Source organism: Phaethon aethereus, assembly GCF_964289735.1.
Source record: "Phaethon aethereus genome assembly, chromosome: 9".
Taxonomy (NCBI): domain Eukaryota; kingdom Metazoa; phylum Chordata; class Aves; order Phaethontiformes; family Phaethontidae; genus Phaethon; species Phaethon aethereus.
The window spans coordinates 8,675,109-8,689,101 of record NC_138585.1 but is presented as its reverse complement, the minus strand read 5'-3'; the positions used below and the strand labels follow the sequence as shown (position 1 = coordinate 8,689,101).

Below are 13,993 nucleotides of genomic sequence, written 5' to 3'. Positions count from 1 at the left end.
CAAGGGCTGTTCCTCAGAAATTAATAGCCAGAACGAGCCATCTCCTGGGTGTGCAAAATCTTCTTTGTCACCCCTGTCTCATTGCCGTTTTTGATGTAAACCACAGGGAACTGTGGTTAGACCTCAGCCACTATAATGGGTTTGATCTAAATTAGAGCAGTTCTGGTATGCTGAACTAGTCTGTGCTAAAACTGACACACAACTGGACGTGCAACCCAGAAAATACACAGGCTCTTTGTGGATGCTCAGCAGCTACTGCATGTCTCCAAGAACTGAAGCTGGAGTTGGGTGGTAAAAATACAGCACTCTAATAATCTTCAACTACTACTATTTGTTGCTGCTAACAGCCTGGGTTTTCCTTCAAGCTTTTGATTTGATGCAAGTCAGAGCCAGCTTTTGTGGTTTGGCAAGATTTGCAGCGCAGGTTCTTTTGGGAGAGGCAAGAAATGAAAACTTTGAAACAGAGGAAATGTTTAAAACGTAATAATCCTGTGTTAACAGTGTTTAAAATCTCATTTTCTAGCCCCTTTCTTTATGAGCACATCATTACAAACATAACTGAAGTGAGCTGGTCCCTCGATTCGAGAGCTTGTCACTTGTTTTTCTCAGAGCGCTTTGGCAGTGACTGGGTTGTGGAGCCTGGAAAGGAAGGGAAGACCACTTGTGCCTGTCATTTTGGGATGAAGGTGTCCTATGAGGCTATCCTGTGGCTGAGCTGGTGCTTTTCCTGAGCAGTGTAATTTCTAGTAACAGGGAGAGTTCAGATCAGAAGTATTATGGCTGACTGAAGGGATTGAGAGAAGGCGGCCAAGCTCAGTTGTCACTCCGCTTCGTCTTACGTCGGCCAGGATTTTCAAGTGTGGGTGGATAACCTTGGGCGCTTTACTCCAGTGGCGTAGATTTAAAATCTTTGCTTTAGATGCTAAAGCTTGGAAATGCTGGCCTGAATCTTGGCGTGTCTCAGTTTCCAAGCTGGGAGGTGTTCCTTGCCAGTCATCATTCCTGGGGGAGGGAGAGGCAGACGGTGGGAAGACAGAGGACTTGGGAATGTCTTGGGAGGCTTCCAGTGGCTCGGTTGAGCAATCAGGCCTCTAGATCCTTGTCCAAGTCCTAACCTGGCCCAGTCGTCACTAGTACAAATGTTTGCTCCACTTATACGGAGGGAATAATGAAAAAAAAAAAAAGTATGCGTGCGGTTAGTTTGTAAAGTGCACATCCAGCCCACAGACCCTTGCTGGTCCCTAGAAGAAAGGCAGAGCTGTCATGCTGGCAGTGAAGAATGGGAATGCCAAACTCTAGCTCGGTTCTTCAGATGTGCACAGACGTCTCATCTGCGTGTGCATATAGGTTTGGTTCTGCAAAAGCCTTTCATGTGCTTATCCTTATGTACACACATGGCTGTTACATATGCTATGCATATGTTTTGAAATTTGACCATGCTAAAATGCCATTTGCCAGGAGTACGCGGAGCACAGGGGTGACGTTACTCGGACACAGGAGCATTTCTGCCTGGACAAGAGAGAGGAGCGGGTAAAAAGCCCAAGGAACCGACGGGAAGCAGAACTGAACACCAACGTTTTAGGAAAGAGCAGAACTGCTTTCTTTTTCATTTGTTCTGGCACATGTGACCAAATAGGGCTGGATACTCCTCCCGTCGCTTGATTTGAAATCAGTGCGACAGCTAGTAGAGGAAGTTGCTCTCTTACATAAATAAAATTACCAGAGTCTGGCCTGGAGAATGTTGCCTTCAGAAATCATTAAAAACATATTTGATCCTCTGTGTTGTATATCCTTGTCTTTCTGTGAGATTATTTGATAACATAATATACAAAATCCCATGTAAAACCCCACAATAATACAAGGTAAATATTCAAAGAGAAAACCTGAAATGTGCCAGGTTCCCTTAAATGTGTTTTGTCTCAATTAAGAGAAGATCTTTTATTCTCTTGTTTTGATTTCTAAGAGCACTTTTCTTCAGTGTTAGATTCTCACAAATTTTCTTTGTTTTAAGTAATTTATAATGAAGCAGGCTTTTAGTATCTACCCTGGAAGGTAAAAACCCTTAATCACAGTAACATCATTAGTGCTTTCAAGCATTTAATTTTGATGCTTGACAAAGCGCATAGCCATTGATAAGAACAAATAAGTGGTGTTGTGTGCAATTGAGGGAAAAAAGAAAAGCATGAAAACCCCTAAGCTCCAAGTAATTAAATTTAAATATGTTATTTGAATTTAGCTGAGATAATGTACAAAGTGTGGGTATATTTTTCAATCAGTGAAAGACCCCTTGAGTAAACATGATCCATTTAAATTCAAATCATGGGGAGTGGAAAGTAAACCCTGCTGTGGTTAAGAAGGCATCTTCACTAAAACACTGGGCATTGTGTATCTTTGATATCCGAGTACTCATGTGTTGTAGTTTTATAAAGGGCTGTTTTCACTCATGGATGCCTACATGCCAGAGACTTTATTGCATCTATTTATTTCCCTTTTTTTCCCTCTACTCCCCACCTAATTTGAACCAGTAATTAAAAACTGACACTCTGCTTCTGCCATCCTTTAAAGTGCCTCAAAACTGTTACAATTCAGCACTTATTAGCCTTGGGATATGGCTTTATGGCATTTGGGTGAAGTTTTTGTGGTACATCTGTGCTTGCTCGCTCTCTGTAGGCCGCAAGCTCCGAACTGCAGTAATAAAACTACTAGTAGGTGTTTAATTGTAGGTTATTGAGGAAGTAGATAAAAGAAAATTGCAGCATTCACATCAGTAGGGAGTGGGGTTTTTCGGGGAGAGGAACTGCTGAGCTTTGAACTAGGGAAAGTTACACTTGGTGCTTTTGTTCAAGGGGACTCCGTTTTAGACACCAAAATACCTCGTCATTCTTCCCCGTGAAATGGGCTGCTCTGGTACAATTGACGCTTGGTATGTACAGTCTGTGCATGTGTGGCAGGAAAACTTGCTGTTGTAAGTGATGGTGATGGAGAAACAAGTTTTTGCTTAGTATTCCTTTCTAAATATCAGGGAACAGGGAGGAGGGAAGTGCAAAGGTGAAAGAAAAAGTGATCTCCCACTCTCTTCCAAAAGTATTACGTGACCTTATTGCAAACATCTTAATTGTGTACGGTATTCTTTTTGGTCAAGCTGTCCTCACTATGTTTTGTGTAGGACTGTGTGTATATAATGAACATAAGCCCAAGCACATGCAGGAGAAGATTCTGTCTTTTATTCTGCTCATGATCAAAGCATCATTTTACAACCTGTTACATGTTTATCTTCAGATCACCTCTATCAGGCAACTTAAGGGCAAAATGGAGAAGAGCAAAGAATGTCAATATTCTGCAGAAGCTCACCCAGAAGGCTGTGACTGCTGCCCGCATTGCCATGATGAGCTGGCAGTGGTGATGTCCTCTTTGTCCTGGACTCTACTGACCAAACTTTTAACACCCTTTTAGTAATATATTATGTCCAAGGAGACCCAGACCTGTTGTGCTTCCGGAGGCCCAGCCTTTCAACTGCTTAGGTCAGCTGGTGGATCCTGGAAAACAAGGAAACAAATAAACCTGATTTGTAGGGCTATTTGCAGAAATAAGAGAGAATTGGTAATGGAGGATTTTATTCATGCAGTGGGATAACTGTAGTACTCACTGTGGTTACTGAGCCCAGTTCCTCAAGGTCCACAGAGTTGCAGGTCACCGTCCTATTGCGTGGATGGTTATAGGTCCGTGCTGCAGAGACGCCAAAGAGCTCCTGGGCAGCCTCTTGCAGTTTTGGTGCTTCATCCTGTGGTTGGACTTGAGCACTCTTAGGATTTCTGTATAGCATATGGAGAGGCAGGATATACCGTCAACACAAAACAACTCAGAGACAAATTGCTCATCTGCAGAATACAGGACAAAAGAAGAGATTAAAAGTTAAGTAAGGTGAATTTGCATATAAAGGACAGGAAGGAAAAAATAGGGCCATTCTTACAATTGTAATCGTAAGGAGTAACAAAGGAATTGATGTACAAGTCCTCTTCGTGTCCTGGAGGCCAGGAGCAGGTTATTTATTCTGGTATGGTGTAGTGCCTGAGATCAACTGTCCATTTTTGAGAGACATAAGAAAGCACTTGTTAAACTACAGAAAGCTAAGCATCTTTCACAAGAAAGGGTAGTAAATATATATTCTGCTGCTGCAAATAGGCATTTTACAACAGAGAAAAAACGTGTTTTCATACAGCACTTACCAGCCCAATATTGAAGGACTCGCTAAATTCCAATATAAATGCCTGCAGAAATGAAATGGGAAACCAAGGAGGTTAAAAAGAGGATAAAGGAAAGAAAGTGAACTTTCTCTCTACAATTCTTGAGGTCAGACCAGCCTAAGTGACAGGTTGTCAGTAAAAAGAATTGCCTGTCTGCCCTGCACGAGGCACCGATTAACTAAGCAGATTTCTCTCTGGTTGGTGTATCAGTAATGTCGTGCGCGTGTGTGTTTTAGGGTAACAAATCTGCTTTCTAATTTATCAGCTGAGCAGTATTCTTACTGCAAAGGGGGAGGAAAAAAAGTCTGGTCCTCTGTTGAGGAACTGAGAGGTTATTAAGCAGGTTCTCAGTCATGCCACAATCATAACTTGATGGAGCACACCTGGATCCTCCCTGTTGGCTGTGCTTATAGTCTCCTCTGTCATCTGGTATTTGCCTTTGCGTGTGAGAGACAGACAAGGAAAAAGAGAGAAAGGTTCTGGAGGCATTTCTAACAGAGATGCCAAACTGTCAAATAGTAAACCGGGAAGCAGCTCCCTGATGGTTTCACATCAAGAGGAGACACCCTTTTGTGACTGTGCGGCGTCTACCGGTTATTTTCACTTCCATCAGAACTGTCTGATATGGTCAAGTAGGTTTCAGGCTTTCAACATTCAATTTTCCTTTCATTTATTGTGGCTGTTTTATTTATTTGTCGTTCTTGGTAGTTTTCAAGGATACATGTTTCAAGAATACTTTTTACTCTAACATTTTCATGGATCGTCATCCCAAAGTTAAGGGTAGAAAAAAAAAAAAGAAAGGGAAAGGGGGGAAAAAAGAGCAACAAGGCTACAGCTTCAGGGGACAAAAGAAGAAATATATCCAATTTAGGAAGACCTCTAATCTCTGGTTATACAGGACAGCTTTGTTAGATAAGATTAAAAATTTCATGAATGTCCCTTTTTATCTCTGGAGACTCCCCCATTTATACCAGCTATTGTCAGCATCAAAAGAGCTTGATAACAGCTGGCTAGAGACGTGACCACACAGCAACACAACAGCAAGAAAGGGGCAGCCGGGTTCATAAATCTTCAGAAAACCCGTTCCCCCAGCGCAGCCATGAATCTGCTGCTATCACAGTCAAAGGGAGAATGCATTGTCCTCCAGCCAGCCAAAAACCTGAACTTCAGCATTAGCAGGGGCTCTATTGAAAGTGTAGGGTGCACAATGAGATGTTTTCCATTATCTTCTTCATTGCAGCCCTTATTACTGCACACAGATACAGTTTAAAGGATCTTTGAGTTTAGCTTGTTGCTAGGTAGAGTTTTTCCAAAAATCATGCAGCCCTTAGCCTTGGCAGCGTAATCCTGCTTTTTTTATTAATCGCATCAATATAGCGCCGCATGGGACAGGGTCAGATGATGCCAGTTTGGTACACAACGGACCAATCTCTGGGATCTTCTGGCTGGGAAGGAGCTCTCAAAGCCAGAATCTGGCCCTTGGGTGCTGAGCTTCCCCACTCTCCGGGCACTGCTCACAGACTCGGGCACAAGCAGGGCAAGTTAGGAAGCACATACTGGCTTAGACTCCTGAAATACAAGTTTCCTGGTATTGGAAATGAATGAAGGGAAGGTCCAAATTCATAGGTGTTCAGCTTTATTCTGGTCTTACTTAATTCAATGGCAATATTTTCTCAGCTTTAGAGAAAGATTGGTCCCTCAGAAATTTCGTATTTCCTGTAAAGCAAATAGCTAACGAAGTAACAGCAGTTAATTTTAGGAGGTAGAAGAAGAGAATCACTGTGGACCAAAAGAAAAGTACAAGTCTGTGCACTGTGCCTAACAAAGGACAAAAATAAAGCAGAATCTTTTAGTAACTTAGCCTTTTATGGAGTTTGTACCTGGGTGTCACAAACATTGCAGTCTTTAGACAATTGTATTGTTACTTCAAAATCCTCCTATCTAATACTGCCCAGAATCCAAGAACAAGCTTTATTAGAGCGGATTAAATGCAATTTTATTAGAGAAAACAGGAAAAATACTTAACGCTTCGAACCCCCACCCCTGCAAGAAAAAATTTCTCAAAGTGCTTCTGTTGTGAAAGCTATGATTAAAAATATATGCTCTTAATTAAAACTAAATTATTGCTTATAATTTTTTTTTTCTTCTGGCAGCTCCATCCCCAATTGCTTTGATCCAGGCTAAAGAGATAACAAGGCACAGTGTTGCCTTGGCTTGGCTGGAACCTGACAGGCCAAATGGAGTCATCCTGGAGTATGAAGTCAAATACTATGAAAAGGTACTGTTCAAAAAGCAATTCCTGGACAAGCAAGGAATTTTGTTTGGGTTTGGGGAGAGCTTTTTACTTCATTCCATCGTGGTTTATTTCCAGAGAGGATTCCATCATTTGAAACCAAATAGATTCAGTTTAATAAAATCCAATTAAAAATTTCATGCACTTGAATGGTTGCTTGAAAGAATAAAACTCATAGGCTGTTCCAGCTCAATGGTACGAGTTTATTTTGTTATTTTTTCCTACCTAGGAACTGAGCTTTTGTAGCAAGCGTATTTATAATGAGAATCAATAATGTTGGGCAGAGGTGAGACGTTAGCTTTACTTCATAGACAGAAGTGTAATAATGAAGTATATAACACAGTAATAATGATAATAATATTTGTTTGCCAATAGCTTCTGCTTAGAGTGATAGTGTGGGCTGGATGGCTTTTAATAAAGAATAAGGAAAGAAAATTATATTCTTCTTACTTTCCAAGTTAGAGGGAGATGTTATTCCTACAAATAACTTCTCAAGTGTGGAACTATGAAAAGAGCTATTTTCTTTAAAGGTTTTCTGCAAAAATGAACAATTACCTGCTCTTGCTTGTGTGCGCTTTCTCTCACAGGCACATGCATACTTCTAAATTTTTTTTTTTAATAAAGATAATCACTTACTTGCTTCCCTAACACATACAGAAAAAGGCATTTGATTTGCAGGGAAGCTAGGTTATTACATTTTCTGATGGATTTTCCAGCCAAAAATGGAACAGTTTTTAAGACTGGACTTTCTGGAAGACATTTTCTCAGTCTTTTCTTCCTTAAGATACTTTTACCTTTTTTTTAATATGGCTTCTGGCTGGTAGGAAGAAGAAGAAAGTGCCAGCATGTGTGAGTAAAATGTGGCTTGTTCAGCAAGAGGATCCTATTGGAAGGCTTGGATATTTTCCAAAGGATTTCATTGTGTGATTTCTTAAATAATCAGTGATATACGAGTATCATACCTACTACCTCATCATCCTTTTTTGGCTTGCTCAGAGCTCCATGCGGCACACAGTGCTAGGGGTATTGAGCAAGGCCGACCGCAGGAGCCCTAGGGATATATTTTGAAAATTCCATTGTTGTTACTCACCTTCTTTCATCATGACAGTTTTGGCAAGAAAGTGGGGTTCCATGGTTCATGGTGCAGTGAGGCATTTTCACTTGATCCACCACTGTGTTGTTTTGTTATTAGGACCAAAATGAGCGCAGCTATCGCATTGTAAAGACAGCCTCCAGGAATACTGACATCAAAGGCTTGAACCCCCTGACTTCATATGTATTTCACGTGCGGGCCAGGACAGCAGCAGGATATGGAGACTTCAGTGGGCCATTTGAGTTCACAACAAATACAGGTAATGGCATGCTCACTGATTTCTTTTTCTTTTCCTCAAGCAAAGAGTGCAAATGTAACTGAGCTGTGTGTTGGGAGTTTCCCATCGGTGACTTGGACAGAAAATGTCCTTCCATGGCCGCGTGACTGTTAGCAATGCCATGAATCTGACCCGAGACGCCTATTTGGATATGCTATATTCTAGATTCTAGCAATGAAGATACTTCAGTGTGCCGTAAGGAGACACACACCCTATAAACACTTGGAAGCCGTTAATGCTTGAGAGATTTATGTACTGAATTTGTTTACTGTAAATGTAGATGTTTGCACATGTTTTTGGAATATCTAATTTCCAGGAGAATAGAACCCTGTTACTCCCCTTCAAAAGCTATTGACGTAGATCAGTTAGGTGTCCTTCATGCTCACATATTTGCACTTTTCCTTAAACAGTTATATAAAGACAGAATATTGTTGTCAGTGGAGCTTTTCACTTTACTCCATGAAACACACAAATTTAGCCCCCAAAATGTGTGGTTTTCGGTGGCAGGAAGGCAATGTGACCAAGCCTGTTTTATTTTGGACATACAGGTCTGCTTAAATCAATTTAAGGTCATGCCAGTTAGTGGCAACATCCTTCAGGATATTAACAGCTGAAAAGAATCAACCCAGCGGGAAGAGGGTAGACATTTTAAAATAACTTACTCTCTTTGTGTCAGTTGGGGGGTGATCATCTGGCCCCACTGAGAGAAAAAGGAGGAGGAAAGAAGAGTGGAAAGCAATTAGAAAGGCAAAAAAAAAATAGCCATTATACCCTCTGAGCAACACTGAAGGGGAGAAGGAGAGGGAGCCCTTGTTCCCAGTGAATTGAAGTTCCCCAAATCATTACCAAACATCATGTCTTCAGCTAATTAGGGCCCTGTTGGAAAATTGTGTTAAATGACTATATAATAAAGGCCTAAAAGTAGATTTGAGTGCTGCTCTAAACTGCCTGCACAAGCCAGAAAGCCTCGTTGAGTGCTACCTAGGTTGATTTTTTTGAGGGTGTCAACTAATGCTCCCTTTTCTGTTTCCAGTTCCTTCCCCCATCATTGGCGATGGTACCAATCCCACAGTGCTTCTTGTTTCAGTGGCTGGCAGTGTTGTTCTTGTGGTCATTCTCATTGCAGCCTTTGTCATCAGCAGGAGGTAAGAACTTAAGCTTCTCTCTCCCCCTCTCTGTTTCATGAGGGAGCTTTTTGTCTCCTCCAAACAAAGCTAAATTCTTTGATTAGCATCATAAACAGTACATTTGCATTACAAGCCTTCTCCCTTGTAGCTTTGATCTTCTCAACATTAGTACCAAGCAGCATGTGATGTAATGGCAATAGTTCCAGCTCTATTTGCCCTTCAAATGCAAAGCTGATTCCAATAACTGGCGTTGAGAAGCAAGCCAGCTAGAGATTTGTGGTTAGTGTAATTTGAAGTTAAGTTTAATGGGTATGGGGTACAGTAGATTTTCTTGGACTGACTCCTGATAGACAGGGAATAAACAACTGCACTGTTGTGAACTAAGCCATCGGACTGCTATGCTTGTGATTTTTGTATGAGTCTGTATGAGCCTGCATTAGTCTTTTGGGTTAGTCCTTCCAGCGTGAGTGGATATGACTGTAAAACAGAAGCCACAGTCATTCAGCATCATAGGCAGTAACACAGCAGACTGGATCGATGGTTATTTCATCAGAGCAGGACCATAATCTTCTACCAAGTACTTGTTCATTTTCCCAAATTCAACCCAGGCTTCAGGAACAAACCTGTGAATGGGAGGACAGTGTAGCAGAAACACAGTGTGTTTCTGTCTTCATCTTTTGTGTTGAGTCTCATATAAAAAGATCAGCATGATTTTGCTTCAGTGTAATTCTGGGATAAAACTGGACATGTCATTACTGCATCTGAAGGCTGGGCTCTGAGGGATGCACGTCTTGTCAGTCTCCGTTGATCGGTTTAATGGCATCAGCCATAAACGTGTACAAATTCCTCTTGATTTGCTCTCTTACTTTAAATTGTCTTAAAGAGCAGTTAAGTCACTATGATGGTAATATCTGGAAAGTAGATGTACATTGTTATAGCTTTCTGTGGGCGTTCAACTCAAAGCTTCTGTGCTGGCAAGAAGAAAGAAGAGCAGAACATATGAAAATGTAATGTGGAGAGACAGGTTTATTAAAAGCCGTTGCAACAGAAAATAGCATTACTGAGCTTGATGACTTAATCTCCTCTCCGCTTTTATTGATCACTTTATTATTTAAGGCAGGATTGATAGCAGGATACATTGGATTTCTAATTATGAGTCGCCACCTTGGAGAATTGAGCCTGTCGAGCTGCTTTGAGATGATTCCTTCCCCTCCTCCCCCTATAAAAAAAAAGTCGCTTCCCAAGGCTGATAAACACTGCTTGATGATTGGACCTCAATGGATCACTTTTTAGAAAATGAAATGTCAACCCCTTGCCCTCATATTGATTCTCTTTAGTATCGGCCATAAAGCTGTCAAAGGAAAGGCTGCCTGGAGCCAGGTAGCTGACAGACTCGCTGATGCGGGTGCGCACTCAGCTGGGTCTTCTCACCGCTCAGGCTGTCTGTCCGGTTATCTCTGCCCACAAGTGCTCAACTTGGAGAAAGACAAGACAAAGAGCAGGTGGGCAGTAGCAACAAAAGGCTGGTCCGAGCACTGGTGGGAATGGAGATAAAAGTATCCTGGTGGCCATGGGCTCAGAGATGTCCTGTAGCTCTGCACTGGTAGGTCTCGGAGAGGCCGTGGAAGGGGCAAGACAGCAAGATGAATGAAATACTAGGACAGTGAAGCTGCTCTGTGCATACTAATGCATGGCGCCTTGCTAATTAATAGCCTTTCTCAATACACAACGCTCCAGTAGCTGGAAGTAGGTCTCAATAAACAGAATCTACTTTAATATTCACTGTTACTCTAACGATTTTAACCACTTTACTAGTGTCATTTAGAGGTGTGGGCTTTGGGGATATTTCATGATGTTCCTATACCAGCAGAATTTAATAGCAAAATAATTTGCTCCAAAATTACTTAAGATGAGAAAAAGCTTTTCTGTCCACACAGTGCCCATGAGGAGGTTTTGTAATCTATCCATGACCTAACAATCATATTTGTACAATCAAACCCGTGCTTTGGCCTGCAGACATGGCCCCTCTGCATCTGTGAGCCAGTTGTGGGAACTGGGCATGTGCTGTAGGTGCCCGCTTCTGAACCCTGGGTTATTACTACTAATTTAGCATTATGTTTTTTCAAGTCATCACTCAAATCCCAAAATTCATCTTTACAACAGAATTTGTCAAATTCTGCTCAAGCTGTTTGGTTCTGTCCTCTGCGACCACAGCATTTGTGTTAACATGAGAACTATTCTCCCTACTTGTTAGTTTAAACTTGCTGAGGTTAAGATGAGCATATGCATAGAGGTGCAGGAGGTACCGTGAGTGTTTCTAAACCCTGCCCTGCAGGAACGCTGAGTGAAATTGGGGTATCTCAAATACAGTTGTAAAGGATTTTGGAAAGCATAAAACAGAAAGAGCAATTTTCTATAAGGGCTCGGGTGGAGTAAGATGGCCCTACGGAATCCCCTGGTCATCTAAAAGTTTATGTTGGAAGGTCTTCCGATGGAGAGAGATTGCTTTATCTTCTGCTCCGTAAGCAGCTGAGCGCGTGTGCCCACGTTTTGTTGGCGCTGTGGGACCAGCACGCTCCGCCAGCCTGGTGCCTGAGCACAGCAGCACCCCCAGCCCCTCTTCTGTGTGGGGAGGAGGAGGTGGGAGCAGCGGTGCGGTGCCAGGTCCTGCTGTTTCACCTCAGCGGATGCCAGTCTCCTCCATTGTTACCTCCTCTTCGTCGCCAGCCCCCACCTGTAGATCTGCCTGTGTCTCTGACCCCTGCAGTTTCTGAGAGCTTCTGTGTTCTTTTCCTGAATGCTGGCTATTTAATCACCACCGCCAAAATCCCTGTAATTACGGGGTTCAAATCTGCACAAAGGCTTCCTTCTGCCACTCAGGTGAGCTGCCCCGAGAGGCGGCTCCAGCCCCGCGTGCCCCGTGGCGCGGGGCTCCGGGGCCGCTCTCGAGGACAATGGCAGACAGGAGCGTCCTGCCCCCAGCCAAGCAGGAGAGGTCACCAGGTGACACAGTGAGAAGTGGAAGTGGGTAGTTAGTTTGGAAGGTATTATTTAAGGTTAATAAGCTACAATTATATTGCTTGAACAGTAATCCCTTTGTTTCCCTTCCCTTAGTGGGGGAAGGTTATTTTTTTTAATCTGTTGTTAGGGTGCTTGTGCTTTTTCAAAATAAGATAAAGAGCATTTTTTTCATACTTAAAATGCTTTCATGCAAAGTCTGTTTGTGTTTCTTATTTCCCATCTGCACCTGAACATTAATAAAATTAATTTGAAGGGGCCCTGCTTAAAATGCAGAATCATCTTTTTTTTCTTCCTTTTTTTCTTGCCTCTGAGAGAAGTTGTATAATACCTGAAACCCATCCCTGCAATCCCCTTAGCTGACTTGGTCCCACATGGCACTGAGTGAGATTTGTGTGGCCTCTTCCTTCTTACTCAGTTCAGTAACTGGGAGCAGAACATAGTCCTTTTATTTAACTTGGCTCTGTTACCCCAGTGCTGTAAAGTCTTCAGCAAATAAATTGTTTAAATTGATGTTTGGATCCAGTGTGGTTTTAATAATACTCTTCTTGTGATTTGGAGCGATTTGCGTTTAATTGACTTTCATCAAGAAAAGAAGCGCCCAACCATTTATGGTTGGATGTGTACCTGCTTTTTATGTCTAAACACAAGTCCTGTTGATGTTGGGAGCTGTGAGGCTTTGTTCAAAGATCGGGTAGTCTTCACATGACAAACAGGATTTTTTTTCCCTTCTGTTTCATGGTTAATTTATAGTTTTTATTATTGGCATAGAGTGTTTAACACCCAGCACTAAAAGACTGCAAAGACAAAGGCTGGGAAATGGCCTTTCAGCTGACCGCAATGGGAGAAGCTGCCATTCCCCGCAGGCCAGGTGCAGAGCGGGAAGAGAGATGCTTTCTGTTCATGGGCAGAAGGGTTTTGCTGACAGAAGGGGAATGGTGAGACTCAGGAAGATCTGCTGCAAGCGAGGCTCTGAGTCACCTGTTTTCTTCCCGTTATCTGCGAGTTTTTGACCCTTTTTAACTCGCATCTCCAGCTAGGTCTTTCCCTCACCCACTCCCATTTTCCTTCTCTACTCATTCACCATTTCCAGACTTTGAAGCTGGTCGCAGCCCAGTGCCCCGGGCAGGCCTGGTCGTCTCCGCCCCACTCCAGCCAAGTGGGTTGCACATCGCAGGCAGTCTCGGTCTTGCCTCCTGTTCTCCAGGCTTGCTTTCTCCTGCCTTCTGTCGTCTTCACACCAGCCCAGACTCTTCCCAGTTAGCTAACGTGAGTCTGACACGCTGAGAGACTTGGACTTCCGTAGGGACAGGCAAACTGAGGAGTAAGCAACAAGAAGCCCTTCTCTTTGGCAATGTCTGTTCTTCCGCCCGGTTCTGAACTTCCAGGGAATGAAAAGCCCAAATCAAATCTCGACATCTACGTACCATTAGGTGCTGGGGAACTTCAAATCCCAGTACACGTTTGGCTGAGCTGACTCCTCAAAATCTTACCTAACAGACTAACCTCTTGTATTAACTTTTCTTAATGCCACTTTTCCATTGAAGTTTAAAGCTGAACTAATTAAATACATAACTGGTACAACATCATGTGTGTAGGTGTAGAAATACTAATCCATAGAATTAACATACTACACTATTGTGTCCAACTCAGAGGGTTAGTAGAGGAGCTCTGTCATCAGGAGTTCTTTGCCCCCGTCAATTATACAGTGATTAAAAGAATAAACAAAATCCTTGGGATCTGCATTTTTGGTGGTCAGGGGAGTTTTTTGCTGCCATCCTGATTTCTATGTTACTAGACTGTTTCCAGTTTAAAATTTGCAGTTAAATAAGTGTGTCGGTATTGACATTTGCCTAATCATGTTTGAAAACCAACCTACCAAAACACCTCTGCTGCGGCATTGAAACCCATACGTGGTAGGGATAAAAAGCAATTTGGCCC

General features: G+C 42.5%; 1 protein-coding gene across 1 annotated transcript in view; it reads left to right on the top strand.

The window, feature by feature from the left end:
- EPHA4 (EPH receptor A4) overlaps positions 1–13,993 on the top strand; it is a gene marked incomplete at its 3' end in the record, with an annotated part of 103,351 nt that overhangs the window by 74,583 nt on the left and 14,775 nt on the right. The window contains exons 6-8 of the mRNA XM_082003822.1: positions 6,398–6,522; positions 7,730–7,889; positions 8,941–9,052. Coding sequence (XP_081859948.1) covers positions 6,398–6,522; positions 7,730–7,889; positions 8,941–9,052 — 397 coding nt within the window. The remainder of the gene's footprint in view (positions 1–6,397; positions 6,523–7,729; positions 7,890–8,940; positions 9,053–13,993) is intronic.